The sequence below is a fragment of the Canis lupus genome, chromosome 3, assembly GCF_011100685.1.
Source record: "Canis lupus familiaris isolate Mischka breed German Shepherd chromosome 3, alternate assembly UU_Cfam_GSD_1.0, whole genome shotgun sequence".
Lineage (NCBI taxonomy): Eukaryota > Metazoa > Chordata > Mammalia > Carnivora > Canidae > Canis > Canis lupus.
Genome location: NC_049224.1, coordinates 32,075,365 through 32,092,322, shown reverse-complemented (window position 1 = coordinate 32,092,322; position 16,958 = coordinate 32,075,365). Strand labels below are relative to the sequence as shown.

At 42.2% G+C, this 16,958-nt stretch overlaps 1 protein-coding gene across 2 annotated transcripts in view; it reads right to left on the bottom strand.

The window, feature by feature from the left end:
- The window catches only part of CYFIP1 (cytoplasmic FMR1 interacting protein 1), a 76,738-nt gene that overhangs the window by 40,967 nt on the left and 18,813 nt on the right, over positions 1–16,958 (bottom strand). Inside the window, exons 13-21 of one of the 2 annotated variants that reach the window (XM_038532560.1) lie at positions 12,368–12,534; positions 10,761–10,908; positions 9,813–9,960; positions 8,237–8,393; positions 6,954–7,050; positions 5,069–5,145; positions 4,844–4,952; positions 3,609–3,728; positions 1,101–1,300 (exon numbers count right to left, since the gene is read on the bottom strand). In XM_038532560.1, the coding sequence (XP_038388488.1) occupies positions 1,101–1,300; positions 3,609–3,728; positions 4,844–4,952; positions 5,069–5,145; positions 6,954–7,050; positions 8,237–8,393; positions 9,813–9,960; positions 10,761–10,908; positions 12,368–12,534 (1,223 nt within the window). Of the gene's footprint in view, positions 1–1,100; positions 1,301–3,608; positions 3,729–4,843; positions 4,953–5,068; positions 5,146–6,953; positions 7,051–8,236; positions 8,394–9,385; positions 9,540–9,812; positions 9,961–10,760; positions 10,909–12,367; positions 12,535–16,958 lie in introns of both variants that reach the window. The other variant, XM_038532559.1, reaches the window with a different exon arrangement.

The window sequence follows — 16,958 nt, the reverse complement described above, 5'->3', positions numbered from 1 at the left end:
CTGGATGTCAGCCACCTGGGGCCAGTGTGATGGCATAGCCCCATGCACCTGGGAACAGGCCTGCCTCCCCTCAGAGAAATCTACCCTTGGGGCTCTGATGTTGGCAATAGCAGACCTGATCAGACCACAGGAGGGCCTCCTTTCTGTCCTCAGTTCTAGTCCTCATCAGCACCCTGAGACACAAAACTCTGGGCCAGTAACAATTCAGCCAATACCTGATGGGATGCTCAGACCCAGCAGCAAAGCCAAAGACAATTATTTATTTTTTAAGATTTTATTTATTTATTCATGAAAGTTACAGAGACACAGGCAGAGGGAGAAGCAGGCTCCATGCAGGGAGCCCAGTGTGGGACTCGATCCTGGATCTCCAGGATCACACCCTGGGCTGAAGGCGGTGCTAAACCACTAAGCCACCAGGGCTGCCCCAAGACAATGATTTTTAAAAAGCAGTCATAATACACACATGCACACACACAGATACAGATAAATGTCCCTGGTATATGCTGACATACAGCAGGACCCGAGCTAAAGACATATGGAACAAACTTCCAACAGGCAGCTGCCCAGCGCACAGCAGCCAAGGCAAGGCTGTCCCAGGATCTGGGCCATATGAAGCTGAACCACATGAAATAATGTTGCTATCAACCATGGCACTCACCTAATTAGCCACTTTGTGTTGTTGAAAGGATAGGTAGGTGAGAGGGTGGCTGATGGATCTTTATACACCCCAACATCCCAGAATGGATGACAAGTAGAGTCAGTGACTACATCCCAACATCAGGTAGACTTACAACTGTAAGCTGTAGCTGCTGTCCACATGCCCCATGAGATTCCCACCCTGAGCTACATGCAAATGCCCCAGACAGGAATGTTGGCCTGCTGTGCAATCTCCACATGCAAAGCCTCAGACATGCCCACAGGCTGGCCTAGGGCTACATTTGCAAAAAGAGACTAAGAGGGCCTGAGTACCTGGACATGAGAGATGATGGGGAACAGGGGAGGGGACAGCAACCTACTGGATGATGCAGAGCCTTGAGATTGTCCCATTTAGGAACCCTTTGGCAAGGGCATCCAGAACTATTCATGAGGTACACACTCACCGGTTTGTGGAGCCATTGTAGCAATAGTTGGGCAGGAAGTCATAATTGAGTTCCCAGAAGACATGGAGGGTGATTCTCCCATAGGGTGCTGACACATTGTGGTTGGCCTCCCGGAACATGGCATCAAAGCTGTCCAGCGTCAGGTACCTGCTTAGCAGCTTATGGGTCATGCGGTTGATTTCCAAGAGGCCATCCAACTCCTACAGGACCACAAAAACAAGGGTATGAGAACGGAAATGGGCCCAACACAGCGGCCTCCATTCCCCACGTGGGCAGTGCCATGGTTGGGGCAGAGCAGGCTGGGCAGAAGATAGCAGGACACACAAAGGTAAGGCTGGGGAGTAGGCCAAGAATACACAGTGGGGATCTAGTAGGTCACAGCAGCTTGCTTCTTACACCTAAATTTATTATGTCCTCTCCACTGCTTTGAAACACCCCTCTTTACTATGGTCACCCCCACAGGGCCATCATCCTTTCTCCACTAAGGTCCCCTCTGCATTCCCCTCCCCACCCCGGCCTCCAACCACCCACAGGGCACACACCACTGAGACGTAGCCACCTCTGCCCTTGCTGGGGCACTGTGTGTCCTCAAGCCTCAGCCTGAGTCAGCCTCATGTGCCTGGAGTTACCCAAAACCACAGCTATGAAGCAGAGTCAGCAAGCACTTTCACAGATGGCCTTCCAAGCTCTCAGAGTTTGCCCATAAACATTCCTAGGTCTCTGCTATCCACAGCAGCAGCCACTGGCCACATATGGCAATGAGAATGTGCCTGGTCCAAATTGAGGTGCACTGTGCATGTCAGTTACACATTAGATTTAAAAGATCAAACATGGAGACAAAGAATGTAAGATATCCAAGTCAATAATATTTTAATTCTGTAAAAGAGTATGAGGAGCACTGCTCACCCTACGTGGAGATGCTCAAACCAAGTTGTTCACGCCCACCACTCATCCAGAGCTGCTTCTCTAGGAGTGTACAGTCTTCCTTGAGTTCTTACATATTCACTATCATTTGTCTGTGGACCTCATTCTTGGAAGATTGATTTGGCTTAGCACAAAATCCTTAATTTGTGTTTCTTTTCCTTGGCTTCTGGTATGAATTGCTATGGGCAAAGCTCTGAGAACAAATTTTCTTTCTCTCATCACTCTGCTCAGATATCCAGAGGACTTTTCCTTTAAAATCTAATACTTTTACTTCAATATTCCTTGGTGTTGGCCACTTTGGGTTGGTTTTCCCAAGCATAGGTCATAGGCTTTTAATATATATTTTATAGCCTGTCTTTCTTTTTAAAAAATATTTTATTTATTTATTTGAGAGAAAGTGCATGAGAGAGCATAGCAGGGTGGAGGGCAAGAGGGAGAGAGAGAAGCAAGCTCCCCACTGAGCAGGGAGCCCAGTGTAGGACTTGATCCCAGGTCTCATGACCAGAGCTGAAGGCAGATGCTTAACTGACTGAACCAGCCAGGTACTCCTTAATTTTTTTTTTACATACAATTTTTTTCATTTAAATTTTAGGTAGTTAACATACAATGCAATATTGGGTTTCTGGAGTAGAATTCAGTGATTCATCACTTACATACAACACCCAGTGCTCATCACAAGTGCCCTGTTGAACACCTATGACCCATCTAGCCCACCTCCCATCCTTACCTCCCTTCATCAATCCTGTTTGTTCTCTAGCATTGTCTTTCATGGTTTGTTTCCTTCTCTCCTTTTTTTCTTTTTCTTTCCCCCTTCCCATAGGTTCATCTGTTTTCTGCCTTAAATTCCACATGAGTGAGATCAGTATGGTATTTGTCTTTCTCTGACAATCTGTCTTTCTCTGTCTTATTTCACTTAGCATAATACACTCTAAGTCCATCCACATCATCGCAAATGGCAATATTTCATTTTTCTGATGACTAATATTCCATTGTGTTTGTGCACACACACACACATATAAATATATATATATAAATATATATATATTTATATATATATATTTATCTCCATTATCATTTCATCAGCCGATGGACATTTGGGCTCTCTCCATAGTTAGGCTATTGTTGATAATAGCATGTCTTAAGTTTTATCAACTTTTTTTTTGAAATACAACTTTTAATATTTGTTCCATTCTATTGCTTTGGTTTTTCTCAATGTATGTATGCCCCCTATATGTATGTTAGATCTTTACTATCTTCTGTATCATTTTCTTTCAAATCCTTTTTGTGTTCATTTCTTTTTGATTTTTAAAATTTTTCTTTTTTTATTCTTTTCCCATAGTTAGGTGTAACTTATTCAAGATTAGAATTACTTGTTCTTTCAAGCCAATTTAGAATTGTGACTATTAAGAGCAGACACTAAAAAACCATACTCAGGATAAGCCATGCTCGATCAGTGAGTACCTTTTGATTCCTATGAATTCCTATGGTTCAGTTTATCAGTAAGGTCAAAACTAAAATTAGCTCCAACCCTTTTGACCAGTTTCCCACAAATCTGGTAAGGCTGACAAAAGGGAGAATACTTACAACTATTGATGTCAGATCTTCACTTTCAAATCGTCCAATAGCCAGTTCCAGAGACTTATACATGGCTGCTGAGACACGCTGAGTAATCAGGCGATTAAGGTCTATGGATCTGCCCAGGAGCTGGAAGATGGAGAAAGCAAAAAGAATGAACAATAAAATACAAACAAGGAACAACAACAACAAAACATATATATTTTCCCAGAATCCAATTTCAAAAGAGAAGACAAATAAATAATATACAAAATGTAAATATTTTAAATCAAATGATATACATAGGTGTCATGATCAAATACCCTACTTTCCTAGAGCTGAAATTTCTCTAGGTCAAAACCATAAAGAGCTTTTGTAGCATCCTTTGCATTGAATTTACACTTATGTCATGAACAGAAACCCCAAATTTCACCAAACAGCCAGGAGAATCTGGGTCTGTTAGTGAGGAAACCCTCAAAATGGTATGCATGACCACCTGCCACCAGAGACCTTGTGCATGCCTGACCTACACAGTGTTACAGGAATGAGGAAGAGAAAGTTATTCCCTATCTCAGAGTCCTAATAATGTAAGTGTGCCTCAATATCATCTCAGTAACATAAAAATATGAACAAGATCCTGGTGGGAAATGTCCAAAATGTGACTGGTCATTATCTGTAAAATTAAGTGGAATTTTCCCTATATTTTCCCATATTTTTCTAATTTATGATATGTATTATTTGTAAGGAAATAAAAAATAAGCACTGTATTTTTATTCTTTGTGCTGGCCAAGAAAAAGCTCCTCTCTACCACTCAGCTGACAAATGTTTCTCACCTTCATTCTTAAAAAAGCCCTGACTTTTGGGTATGTGGAGAGGACTCAACCCTCTGGGGCCATGCCTTCCCCTGCAGCCAGAGCAGGGTAGGGCAGGGTGCAGAACGTTGCAAGTATTCTTTTATGTCTTTAATATCTCAACACTTGGAGCACCTGGGTGGCTCGGTTGGTGAAGTGTCTGACTTAAGCTCAGATCGTGATCTCGGGTTCCTGGGATCGAGCCCTGAGTCAGGCTCCCTGTTCAGTGGGGAATCTGCTTCCTCCTCTCCCTCTGTCCCCCACTTGTACTTTCTCCCTCTCATATATAAAAAAAAAAATTCTCAACATAAGGAAGTTGTGCGACATCTATTCAAACTCAATAAGCTCTAAGAAAACCTCACCATTCCAATGCCAGCTCCATGTCTCAGCATGCCCCAGAGAGGTCTGACTTACCTGCACATGCCGCTGCTTAAGTAGTGTCTCATAGCGGTTAGACGGTGGGAGATGGATCGTTGCCCCCTGATTCTTGCATTCTGATCGTAAACGTTTATCAAGAAGCAAACTAGTATGGAGGAAGAGAAGACATTTCTCATAGGCTGTGAATTTTAATGGAAATGTCAGATCCAATTACCCAAGATTTCATGTCCAAATCATGTGGTCCATAAACCACAAACTCACCTTCCTGCCATAACCTTATAATATGCAAATATCTGGTCTGCTAGCTTATAAACAAATTGGTCAAAGCATAGATTCACCTGAAGAAAAAGAAAGGACATGTTAGAATTTTATTTCCTAACGATCAAATAAGACAATTAAAAAAAATCTTTTGATTCAGCAAGTTCCATTTCTAGGTATTTTAACCAAAAAAACTGAAAACACTAACTCAAAAAGATATCTGCACCTTCATATTTATTGTAGCATTGTCTGCAACAGCCAAGACATGGAAACGACCTCAGTGTCCACTGATGGAGGAAAAGATGAACACATACAGAAATTGTGGTGTATGTGTGTGTGTGTGTATATATATATATACATATATATATATTATGGAGTTTATTCAGCCATAAAAAGGAAATCCTGCCATTTGCAACTACATGGATGGACCCTGAGGGCATTACGCTACCAAATAAGTCAGACAGAGAAAGACAAATACTGTACAATTTCATTTAGTATGTGGAATCTTAAAAAAAAAAAAAGAATGCATAAAGAACAGACTAGTGGTTTCCAGAGGCAGGGGTAGGGATAGATAGAATGGGTGAAAGTGATCAAAAGGTACAAACTTCCAGTTATAAAATAAATAAGTTCTGGGAATATAAAATTAAAAGAAAATCTTTTGTTAAGGCAACTAACAAAGGCTCTTATTAGAAAAGAGAAATAAGAAATGACCTCATTGTCCAAAAACAGATTAAATGCATTATGGTATGTCCAGAAGTGAGCACTACACAGCCACTGAAAATTATATCAGAACCTCTCTTACCAATGGAGAAAAATGCTCCCTATCTCTTAATGACAAAGGAATATGAAAAAGTCTCTTCATCGTGTGTTCCCAGTAGTTATTGCATTTGGGTTCTGCTCCTGCCACCAGGCTGTGTATCCCAGGAGCTGCGTGTGGCCTCCCCTGGAACATGGCCAGCTGCTCTAGGCACTGAGGTCAGGGAGGAGACATAGGATGGATTATACCCTGTGACTCCATTCCCAAAACTGTATCTTCCCTTGCAAATGGCGTTGGCTTCCCCACCCAAAACTGATAAAGACATCATGTGCTCAAAAGGGAGTCACCCCAGGACCTGCAGGTTTCTGCCATATGCCTACCTTACATGGCCCAGGAGTCTATGAATCTCCCTGAAGAAGCATGTTCTAGTGGTTTTGTGAGGAGGCAGAGAAGGAAATCTAGATGCACAATGCAATTTGTTGAGGTTAAATGCTCTTAAATCTTAAGCTAGAAAATAAGATTTATCTCCTTAGCTGCATGTACACAGATTTAATTCTACTTGCTGGAATTTGTCCTCAAAAAAGTAATCAAATGTGGGGCCCCTAGGTGGCTCAGTTGGTTAAGCATATGCCTTTGGCTTAGCTCATGATCTCAGAGTCCAGGGACAGAGCCCTGAGTGGGGAAATCTGTGCTCAGTGGGGAGCCTGCTTCTCCCTCTCCTCACCCTCTGCTCGTGCTCTCTCCTGCTACCTCTCTCTCTCAAATAAATAAATAAAATCTTAAAAAAAAGAAATCAAACACAGCTCAAATATTAGCTGCAAGGAAGTTCATCAAAGCATTACTTACAATATGCAAAAATAAAAAGCTAAAATGAAAGAAATAAATAGGAGTTGATTTAAACTAAGTTCGTAACAGAAGACAGGTGAGGAAACAGGTGTTTATGACATGCAGAGACCCCAATGGTCACATGTACAGATACAGAGAAGAAAGTACAAATAGAAGGGTTCGTTCCAAAATATTTCAAAAGTTCATTCTATTGTTTAAACCTCCTTGTATTATAGAGAAAATCTGCTTCCTCTTATACTCAGAGAATATGGAAATTAAAATTTATTAAAGGTGCTAGGCCCTCACCTCTGCCTCAATTTCGTCGTAGAGAAACTGCTTGTTGAACCTGGTGAGGGCATAGTGGGCGCTGTCATTGTACAGGTCCAGGGAGTAGAGGACGTACCTGCAGAGGGGGCAGTGGTCAGCCTACCCTTCCACATGGGCCTTCTTGACTCTCACTTCCCACACTCAGTGAAACTTAATATTCATTGTTGACCTCTCACATGAGGAAAAACAATCTTTTCAAACACCAAATGGGGTTCCTGCCAAAGTCCCTAATGGACCAAGCCCTATGGTCCCACAGATGGGATACATTTACTTGGCCATGCCCAGGGCCCCTAGAGGGTCTATCAGGGAATCTTCTCACTTATTTATGTTTCAAAGTTTTTCACCACAGAATGTAGTGTTTTTTATAACCACAAAAAGAAGTTATTTTCTTATTTCTAAGAATGAACTTTCTGATAAGAAGAACATATAGAGGTCCTGAATCCCACAGCTGACTACAACCATGTCCAGCATAACCAACAGCCCTTTTCTCCTGGCCCCATAACTGGACAAAAGGCCATAACTGGTCTCCAGTAGTAAGGTCCCTCTGAGAGTACAAGGTCCCTCCCAGCTCACAGCAGGAAGGCTGTGTGAGCAGTGAGGTCAAGCTCAACTCCAAAAACACAACACAGATGCATGCCAAAGCCTCTGTGTTAGTCCTCCAGGCTCCTCACACTTTCCCCAATGCTGCAGAGCAGATGTTACGGCTACTCCAGAGAAAGTGGAAGGTCATCCTTCTGACTGCCACTCAAGAACTGACGTGCACAGGCTGTGTGTGCCAAAGAGCCTGCTGGGTCAGTTTCCAATCTGTTCACAAAACATCTCCTTTTCTATTAACTTACCTCATATGGTAAGTTATGGACCTCATATTTTTATGTGGACCTCATATTTTTAAAGTCTATCACACCCTGTCCTGGCCTTGAGCACTGACCTGAAAAGAAAGCTTCCTCTCCCAAATTCATCTGGCTCAGAGGCTATGCCACAAGAGATGCCAAACCACATCTCCTCTTGCTGACCCCTACCTGAGTCCCCAGGGCCTCACTAGCACCTGACACGTGGGGCTTAAGGACTTCTGCTGCCTGAGTTCCTGATTTTAGTCTAAAGCCAAGAAATCTGTTACTCGTATTAATCCCTCAAGTCTTATCCCAAATATAACAACTTCAGATGAAATGCTGCAAACAACCCAGCTCCCTCCTCCATCTCCCAAATACCATCAAGGACCCTGGTCACCACGAAGAGCTAAGACGAGCCTGCAGGGCACTCACTCCATCATTGATGCCTCCTTGGTCTCCAGGATGTGGTCTGTGAGGATCCACGGCATGGACATCTCGATAGGGAACTGGATCCTCCTGCCCATTGTCAGTTCCAGGAAGAACTCTCGGAACCACAGCTGTGAAAGGTCACAGCACTGCTGGAGTGTTTCTGGGAGGATTCAAATGACATCACGTTAACTTTCTGCAGGCAGAAAAGACTGAGCAGGATGATCGAGGACAGGGTGGGGCATGTGGGAGGTGCTGGCTCCTTTAATCTCAGCCGTGAGCCATGCGGGAGTGGACGTGAACAGGGAGGGGTCACGTGGCACCTCACACTAAAGATAAGACAACCATGATGTGGCTGCAAGCAAAGCCACCCTAGACCGTGCACATTCTCACTTATGAAAAGAGCAAAGTCAGCATCTGGTCCCTGCTGGCCTGGGACGGACACCACCACCCATAAATGGGACCCTGTCAATCCTGTGAGCCTCTCTGAGGGACTGAAAGGGAAAAATATGTCTTTTTAAAAGGAGAAATAAAAACCATGTTATCTTTTTTTTACTTAGGATAAAGATACAGCATTACATGCTATTCAGGACAAGTCTATCTAATGCAAAACAGAAACAAATTTTAAAAAACTGTATCATTTGACAAATGAAAAGCAAAGGCCTTGCTATTTATTTACTCCAAACCTGTAGCACTTGCAGCCGAAATAGAGGCTTCCTGCCCTAAGCAAGCTGCTGCAGCACTCCACAAGAACCTAGGGTGTCCACCAGTGCCCTGGTCAAGGTCACTGCCACCTTCCACATGCCACTGTTCATGGGGGCTGTTTCTGATACTTATCACTATCTTGCTCTTGAGCCAGGTGACAGATTACATTTGTCTGTATTTCTGACCTCATATGGGTTACAAAGACTTTGCATTCAAGTCACAGAGCAGCCACAGGCCCAAGGCCCTCATCTTTTGAAGGGCCACACCACAGGGAGGGGCCCCGGCCGGATGTGCAGTTAAAGGTGAGGGAATATCACATAGGTCACAACACAGGTCACCATCTGGGTATGTGAGGGGACCAGAGCAGGGGATGGTCAGCAGAAGCATTCTAGATGGTGTTAGCAGTGTTAGAACATGCTTGGCCAAACGCTGGTCAGCAGTATCTCTTACCACTGAAATTTATCAAGTGAGTGTAGAAGAATGACTCTCGATGAAATTTTTCTATGTCCAATATGGTGGGCCCCTCAAGGCTACTTCTCAAGGTTTTCTTGGAACCACTTTTGTCTGCAATGAGGGACTCTAGCATGGTTCTCACCATGTAAAGCTGCATTATCCAAGGAAACATTTGTGGGGGAGAAAATATACATGGCACATTAGTTACACCAAACTTATGTAAACCACAAGAGGAAGACTACTGTGCTATGCCCTGACCAGAGCCAGGCTGGAGCAGTAAGCCTACCACTATGCCAGCTCCTCCAAGTGGTCTTAGGCACCCATCTAAGTAGCCAAGTTGGTGCTGCTTGAGAGAAGGAATTTGTAGCAGAGCAATTCATCTCCGTGCCATAAACATCAACAAGAAAAACAAATGATGTCTTACCACCAAAGGTTAAAAGAGGCGGATAGGTGTAGGACTGCCTCAGAAACGCGTTTACCACATGCAAGAGTCTTTCCATGCCCAAAGACTTGAGCTGCCTCAGCAGCTCGGCAGAGCTCAAGGACTCCGCCATGGTGCGCACCAGGTACAGCTAGACACGGACAGATGGGGGGAGAGTTGGGAGAGAGCCGTTAGTCACAGGACACACACATCATGGGGTGGGGAGGCACACATGGGAACAGAGGGTGGGTGGGTGCATGCACACTGGACAGACCCAGGACAAGTGTTGTCCTTAAGTGGGCCAAATGCCTTCCTCCTAGACATTTGAGAGGTTTCATACAGAGCCACCAACATGCTTTGCTGGCAGTTCTCCGAAAAACTGGCAGAAAAGATTATAAAAGCCCCCAACAGAAGAACAATGAGTTAGAAATACTAAGTCCCAAAACAGGAAGAGAAAAGCAGAAGGACATATTAAATCAGATATGAGGGTCAGAAGAAAGCTCCTTTTGGGCAACAGGGAACTCGGAGCATGCTGGGAGAGAGAACAGCAGTGGTGGCTTAAGACCAGGGACACAAAGAAGCTACATTGTTACATTCCTACAAGTTTTATCTTCAGAAACTATCATTTTAGGCCCAATATAAAAAGTATAACCGTACATTTAAACACCCATCAGGAAACACAGTGTAAAATGGACACAGAGACTTTCACCCACATTTTTCCAATGGGAGTTGATGCAGTTAAATTAAGTTCTGCATGCAAACGATCAAACCCGAGAATCACAAGGATGTCTTGGCTAATGCTCCAGATTCACTTGGGCAGGGAACAGAGGAGCAGAAAAGGCACAGGCAAGACTTGTGGCATTTTACTCTTAGCATTGCTTACCAAGCCTCAGTTCAGGGTTAGCCCACTCAGGGGAACAGGGGGAGCAGGGGAGCAGGGAGGATGAGAACCTGTGTGCTGGAAGGTCCCACGGCGCGCCGCGGCACTTTGATATCAAATCCACTCTTGGGATCCTTCTCACCCCGCAGGGCTGGGTCATTGAAGGGCTCATGCCCTGTCTCCCAGTCACACACGGTCTTTCTGATGGCCTGCAGGACACTAAACAGCCCCTTCAAGTCATGAGTGAGGCACCTCCAGACTTTTACAATCACAATACTGCCTCTGCTGGTACTTCGCTCTTAGGACAGTTGATTCTCACACGTGATTTCCTTTGAGGGCAGTGGAGGGGCATGGTAATGGAAATTTTGAATAGAACATTCTCTGGGGGACATTACTATAGCCCCAGGTCTGATTTAGCTGCAGTTTGCATCGATTAACCTGGAAGTGATGCTATATTTCCTGAATATTGAGTCATGCAAAGGGCAGCTGGGGACAGACCATATATATTTACAGACCATATATATTGAGTGGAAACTCAACCTCCACTGGCTGATTCCTTGACTTCTAACAGGAACATGTCACCAACCCAAGTGCGGGGACCGGGCCTTTGTCTCAGACACATTTGGAACATGTTTTCATCTCCAACAGGCTCCACCATACAGAGACCCCTCCATAGGTGTCACACTGGGCAGACATACCCATGTGCCCATCCTATCAGTTCATGGGAAAGTTCTGGCTAAAACCTGAGTTATTCTTAGATTATACTTCACATTTCCCATGTGGTGAGCCTCCCATGACGGCAAGCATAAGCAAAATGGAAAGATTTACAGTATCAATTTTATTAATGCTAAAACTCATACCAAGCCAGACTTCAAACATATCAATTAGAAAGCAAAAAAATGAAATCAATACACGCAAGCCCCGGTAAGCTTCATTTCACACAGATGTTTCTGAAAGACAACTTTAAAAGGCTAAAATTAAGAGAAAACTAGCTCAAGATCACTGCAGGATCTCTGAAAGAAGTGTGTTAGTTTCTGACCAACACACCTGGTCAGGCCAAAAGGGTCAGAAACAAAAATACTGAGTATGATACACTTTGAGAAACGTGATGCTGGGCTTCCTGTTCCCACAAGCCTGGCGATTAGAATCATCAGATTTTGAGACACTCTCCTGCCAGAGATAAACACACCCTTGTTCCCGCATCTCCATTGTTCAGACAGTCTGTGGTTGATTTATTACGCATTGCTCAGGTGAATAACTGGATCCATTGCATTACATTTATTTTTTTTAATTTTTTAATTTTTTAATTTTTAATTTTTATTTTTTTAATTTATGATAGTCATCACAGAGAGAGAGAGAGAGAGAGAGAGAGAGAGAGAGGCAGAGACACAGGCAGAGGGAGAAGCAGGCTCCATGCACCAGGAGCCCGACGTGGGACTCGATCCCGGGTCCCCAGGATCGTGCCCTGGGCCAAAGGCAGGCGCTAAACCGCTGCGCCACCCAGGGATCCCCTATTGCATTACATTTAGAGGAAATTCACCAGAAGTGAATGTCTGGAGGTTGAAGACAAATGTGCTGAGCATATTTATGAAAATATAACTATACCGTTTTTTAAACCTAAGCTGATTCTACAATTTTGGACTCTGAGCTCACAGGGAGGTATTATACTGAGGCTGACCTTTGGATGACGTTCTTCTTCTTCTTGATGGCCTGCCTGAGTGGTTCCCGGAGGGTAACCTGGGAAAAGTCCTGCAGTGCAGCATAGACGGTATGCCTGATGGCATGGTTGAACACACTCTCCATCCTGCCCATTAGCACCTGCAGGCCTTTGATCATGGCGATCACCTGCAAGGGGACACACGGCTTTCAGTGTGGTGGAGGGTGAGAGGAGATGTAGCCTTCTTGGGTGATGCCAAGTTGCACCTGGAAGCAGCCTCCCTCTAGTGCACAGCACCTCTCCCCGGCCTCCTATGTTTCTGCTCTGAAGCTGCTGCCCTGTAGCTCTTCCCAAGAGCAGTGAGCTTAGCTCTGTCAGTGGCTGTTCCTGTGCCTGGGTCCAACTCCATTAGACCATAAGAGCCTTCAAGGGCAGGGGCAGATCTGCTCAGCTTGGCATGGAGCTAACGGGCATTTGGTAACTCACTCAGAACACTCCCAAATGCATAAGGGCATACCCTGCCTATGAAGGATTTTAAAGGAAAAAGAATAAAAAAGATTCATGAAAGCAAATATGTTATTAGCTGGGAAAGAAAAAAAAAAGTTATAAGAGTTTGTAGCCCAAATCCCATCCATTAAACAGTAATAGTATGCTGAATTCATATGCATAAAAAAGCCTGGAAGAAAATACACTAAAATGCTTAAAGTTCATCTTTGTGACAGCATCACAGACACTACAATGTCCTCAATGCATGCTCCTATGTTCTATTTGTTTGCTTTAGGGATTTGTTTGATGGTTCTGTGTTGCCTTTTTTTTTTTTTTTTTAGATTTTTACTTATTTATTCATGAGAGACACACAGAGAGAGAGAGAACACAGGCAGAGGCAGAAAGCAGGCTCCATGCAGGGAGCCCGACATGGGACTTGATCCTGGGTCTCCAGGATCACACCTTGGACCTAAGGCAGTGCCAAACCACTGAGCCACCAGGGCTGCCCCTTGTGTTGCCTTTCTAATGAGGAAAAAAAAAAAAGGAAATTTGAAAACAAAAGCATGCCCCAATTCAAATTCAAATTGAACTGAATTCAAATTCAAATCAACATGAATGAAAATGAAAATACTATATATTCAAATTTACAGGATGTAGGAAAAGGTATGCTAAAAAGTAAATTTTGAGCTTCAGAGGCATACATTAGGAAACAAAAACTCTGACAATAATAATCTGATATTCATCATCACAAATCTGTAAAAAGAATAGGAAAATATACCTCCTCACAAACTAGAGGGAAATAAATACTGAAAAGTAAAAATTAACAAGACAGAAAACAAGCACCTCATAGAAGATGATCAACAAAGATAAAGCTGTTTAAAAAAAATAAGTAAATGAATAATAGAATTGACAATTTTCAAGCAAGACTAATCAAAAGAAACACAGACAAGGCCTGAACTATGAGCAATCAAGAATGAAAAGGGAGGCATTATCACACAGGTTACAGATATTAAGAGATTATGTGACTGTATCAGCGTAGAATAAACATACAGATCAATGGAATGGAAATATGAGCTCAGAAATAAATCCTCACATTTACAGTTAACTGATTTTCAACAGGGTGTGAAAACAAATCAATAGGTAAATATTATCTTTTCAACAAACAGTATCCATATGCAAAATAATGAAGTTGGTCTCCTGTGTAGGAAAGGGTTAACTCTGAGCCCTGAGATGATCAAACCCTGCATATTCTCAAGAAAGGCCTGTTTTCAGGACTGGCCCTTGGCCAACTCCTAGGAACTGAGTAGCTGAAGTCAATCATGCAGGTGTGCTGCGTGCCTACATTACTGACCACCAATAAAAAACCTGGACACTAAGATCTTGGGTAAGCTTCTCTAGTTGGCAACACTTTCTACATGTCCTCACTCATCTCTGACAGGGAAATTAGGCATATCCTGCATAGCTGCACTTGCAGGAGATACCCAGAGGTTTGACCTGGTTTCTTCCGGACTTCACCCACATGTCTTATTGCTAACAAATATGTGTCCTTTCATCGTAATAAATTATAATCTTGAATAGAACAGCTACTATGAGTCATTCCAGCAAATCAAGCCTGAGGGCAGTTTTGGAAACTTCTAACACAGCCTCTACCTCACACCATCTAAAGAATTAACTCAGAATGCATCACACATTTAAAGAGGCAAAACTATAAAATTCTTAGAAGAAAACGTAAATCTTCAGGACTTGTATTGGGAAATGGTTTCTCAGAACCAATATCGAAAACACAAGCAGAAAAAGAAAAGAAATAGGTAAACTGAACTTTATAAAAGTTAAAAAGACTTCATGCTTCAAAAGACCCCATTAAGAAAGTAAAAAGACAACTACAGAATGGAAGGATGCAAATTATATGTCTGATAAGGAACTCTTATCTAGAATATATAAAGAACTTAGTAAGAAGATAAACAATCCAATTAAAAATGGGCAAAAGATCTGAATAGATGTTTCTCCAAAGAAGATATATAAATTGCCAATAAGCAAATGAAAATATGCTCAGCATCATTAATTGTCAGGAAAATGGAAATCAAAATCATAATGAGATACATTTCACACACAGTGGGATGGCTAGAACCAAGACGACAGATAATAACAAGTGTTGGCAAGGATTCAGAGAAAGTGGAACCCACATACACTGTTGATAAAAATATAAAACAGTGCTGCCACTTCAGAAAACCCATGTAGTAGTTTCTCAAAATGTTAAACAGAGTAATCATATGACCCAGGAATTCTCCTAGGTGTATCATCAAAAGCAATGAAAACATGCATCCATACAAGACAGTACACAAAAGTGAATAGCATTATTCATAATAGTGGAAAATTAGAAACAAGCAAATTAAAAAATCAGCTAAAAAATAAATAGAATGTGATACATTCATATGATGGGATGGAATTCAGCAATGGAAAGAATGAAATACTGATACATGTGTGAACCCTGAAAACATTATGTTCAGTGAAAGAAGCCAATCACAATTTGCCACATACTGGATGATTTCATGTCTATGAGGTGTTCAGAATAAGCAAATCTACAGAGTCACAAAGCAGATTGGTGGTTCCCTAGAGCTGAAGGGAGGGAATAATTGGTGGTGATTGCTAATAGGTGTGAAGTTTCTTTTTGACATAAAAAAAATGCTCTACATTGTACTGTGATTGGATAATTCTGTGAATATATTTTTAAAAAGCACTGAATTTTTATACTTCAAACAAATGAATTGTATACTGTGTAGAAAAAAAGCTGTTACCAAAATAAGATGAGAACTTATTATGGAAAGCTTTATGACAAATATCAGAAAATTTTAAGATTCTTTGAAAATTCCCTGAAAATACAATGTATCATCCCTGAAAATACAACTTAATAAAACTGATAAAAAAGTAATAGAAAATGCTGGGATGCCTGGGTGGCTCGGTGGTTGGGCCTTCAGCTCAGGGCGTGATCCTGGGATCAGGATCGAGTTCCATATTGGGCTCCTTGCGGGAAGCCTGTTTCTCTGCCTCTTTCTCTGTGTATCTCACGAATAAATAATAATAATAATAAAAAGAACTAGAAAATGCACATGGTAAAGAAATTGAATGTTTCAAAAACCATCCCATAAAGGGAAAGCTTCACCAGTAAATGCTAACAAACATTAAAGGAAGAAGTAACATGAACCTTACTCAACCCACTCTAGACAATACAAAAAGAAGGGAGTCCTCTATGAGCTATTTTATGAAGCCAGCACTCAGGAAACTAGAATGGAAGGTCATAAAAAAGTAATGTTATTCACTACACAGGTGTGGGCTGTGTGCGGTGACTTCCTTCTCTAAAGTACACTATAAAAAGGGGGAAGCAGGAGTGAGGGGAAGGTGGAGGTTAACTTCCTAATAGAGAAACCTGACAATATTTCCTTGGCCAGGTGATCAAGGTCAATACGAACAATGATAAATTTGTTGACAGTATGTACCCTCAATGTGATGTGATGGAAATGATGCTTCACCTCTGTGGTCCTCCTTCCACAAACCTATAATGCCAGTCTGATTATGAAAAAAAAAGTTAATAAATACCAACTGAGAAACATTCTACAAAATACTTGACCAGTGCTCCTGAAAACTGTTAAGGTCTTCCAAAACAAGGGAAGTATAAAAAACTCACAACCCAGGGGAGCCTAAGGAGGTATGATGACTTAATGTAATGTGGGATCTCAGATCAGAACTAAAACATTATGGAAAGATTGAAGAAACCTGAATAAAGTCTAGACTTTAGTTAACAACAATGTACCAAGGTCACCTGGGTGGCTCAGTTGTTAAATGTCTACCTTTGGCTGAGGTCGTGACTCCAAGGACCTGGAATAGAGCCCTGCATCAGGCTCCCTGCTCATGGGGAACCAGCTTCTCCCTCTCCTCCCCACTCATGCTCCCTCTCGCTATCTCTCAAATAAATAAAATCTTAAAAAAAGGAATAATTATCAATATTGGTTTATTAATTATAATAATACTAATATGAAATGTCAACGATAAAGAAAAATGGATATGGAATATATGGAAACTCTATCATCTGCAATTTTTCTGTAAATCTAAAAATATTTTAAAATAAAAG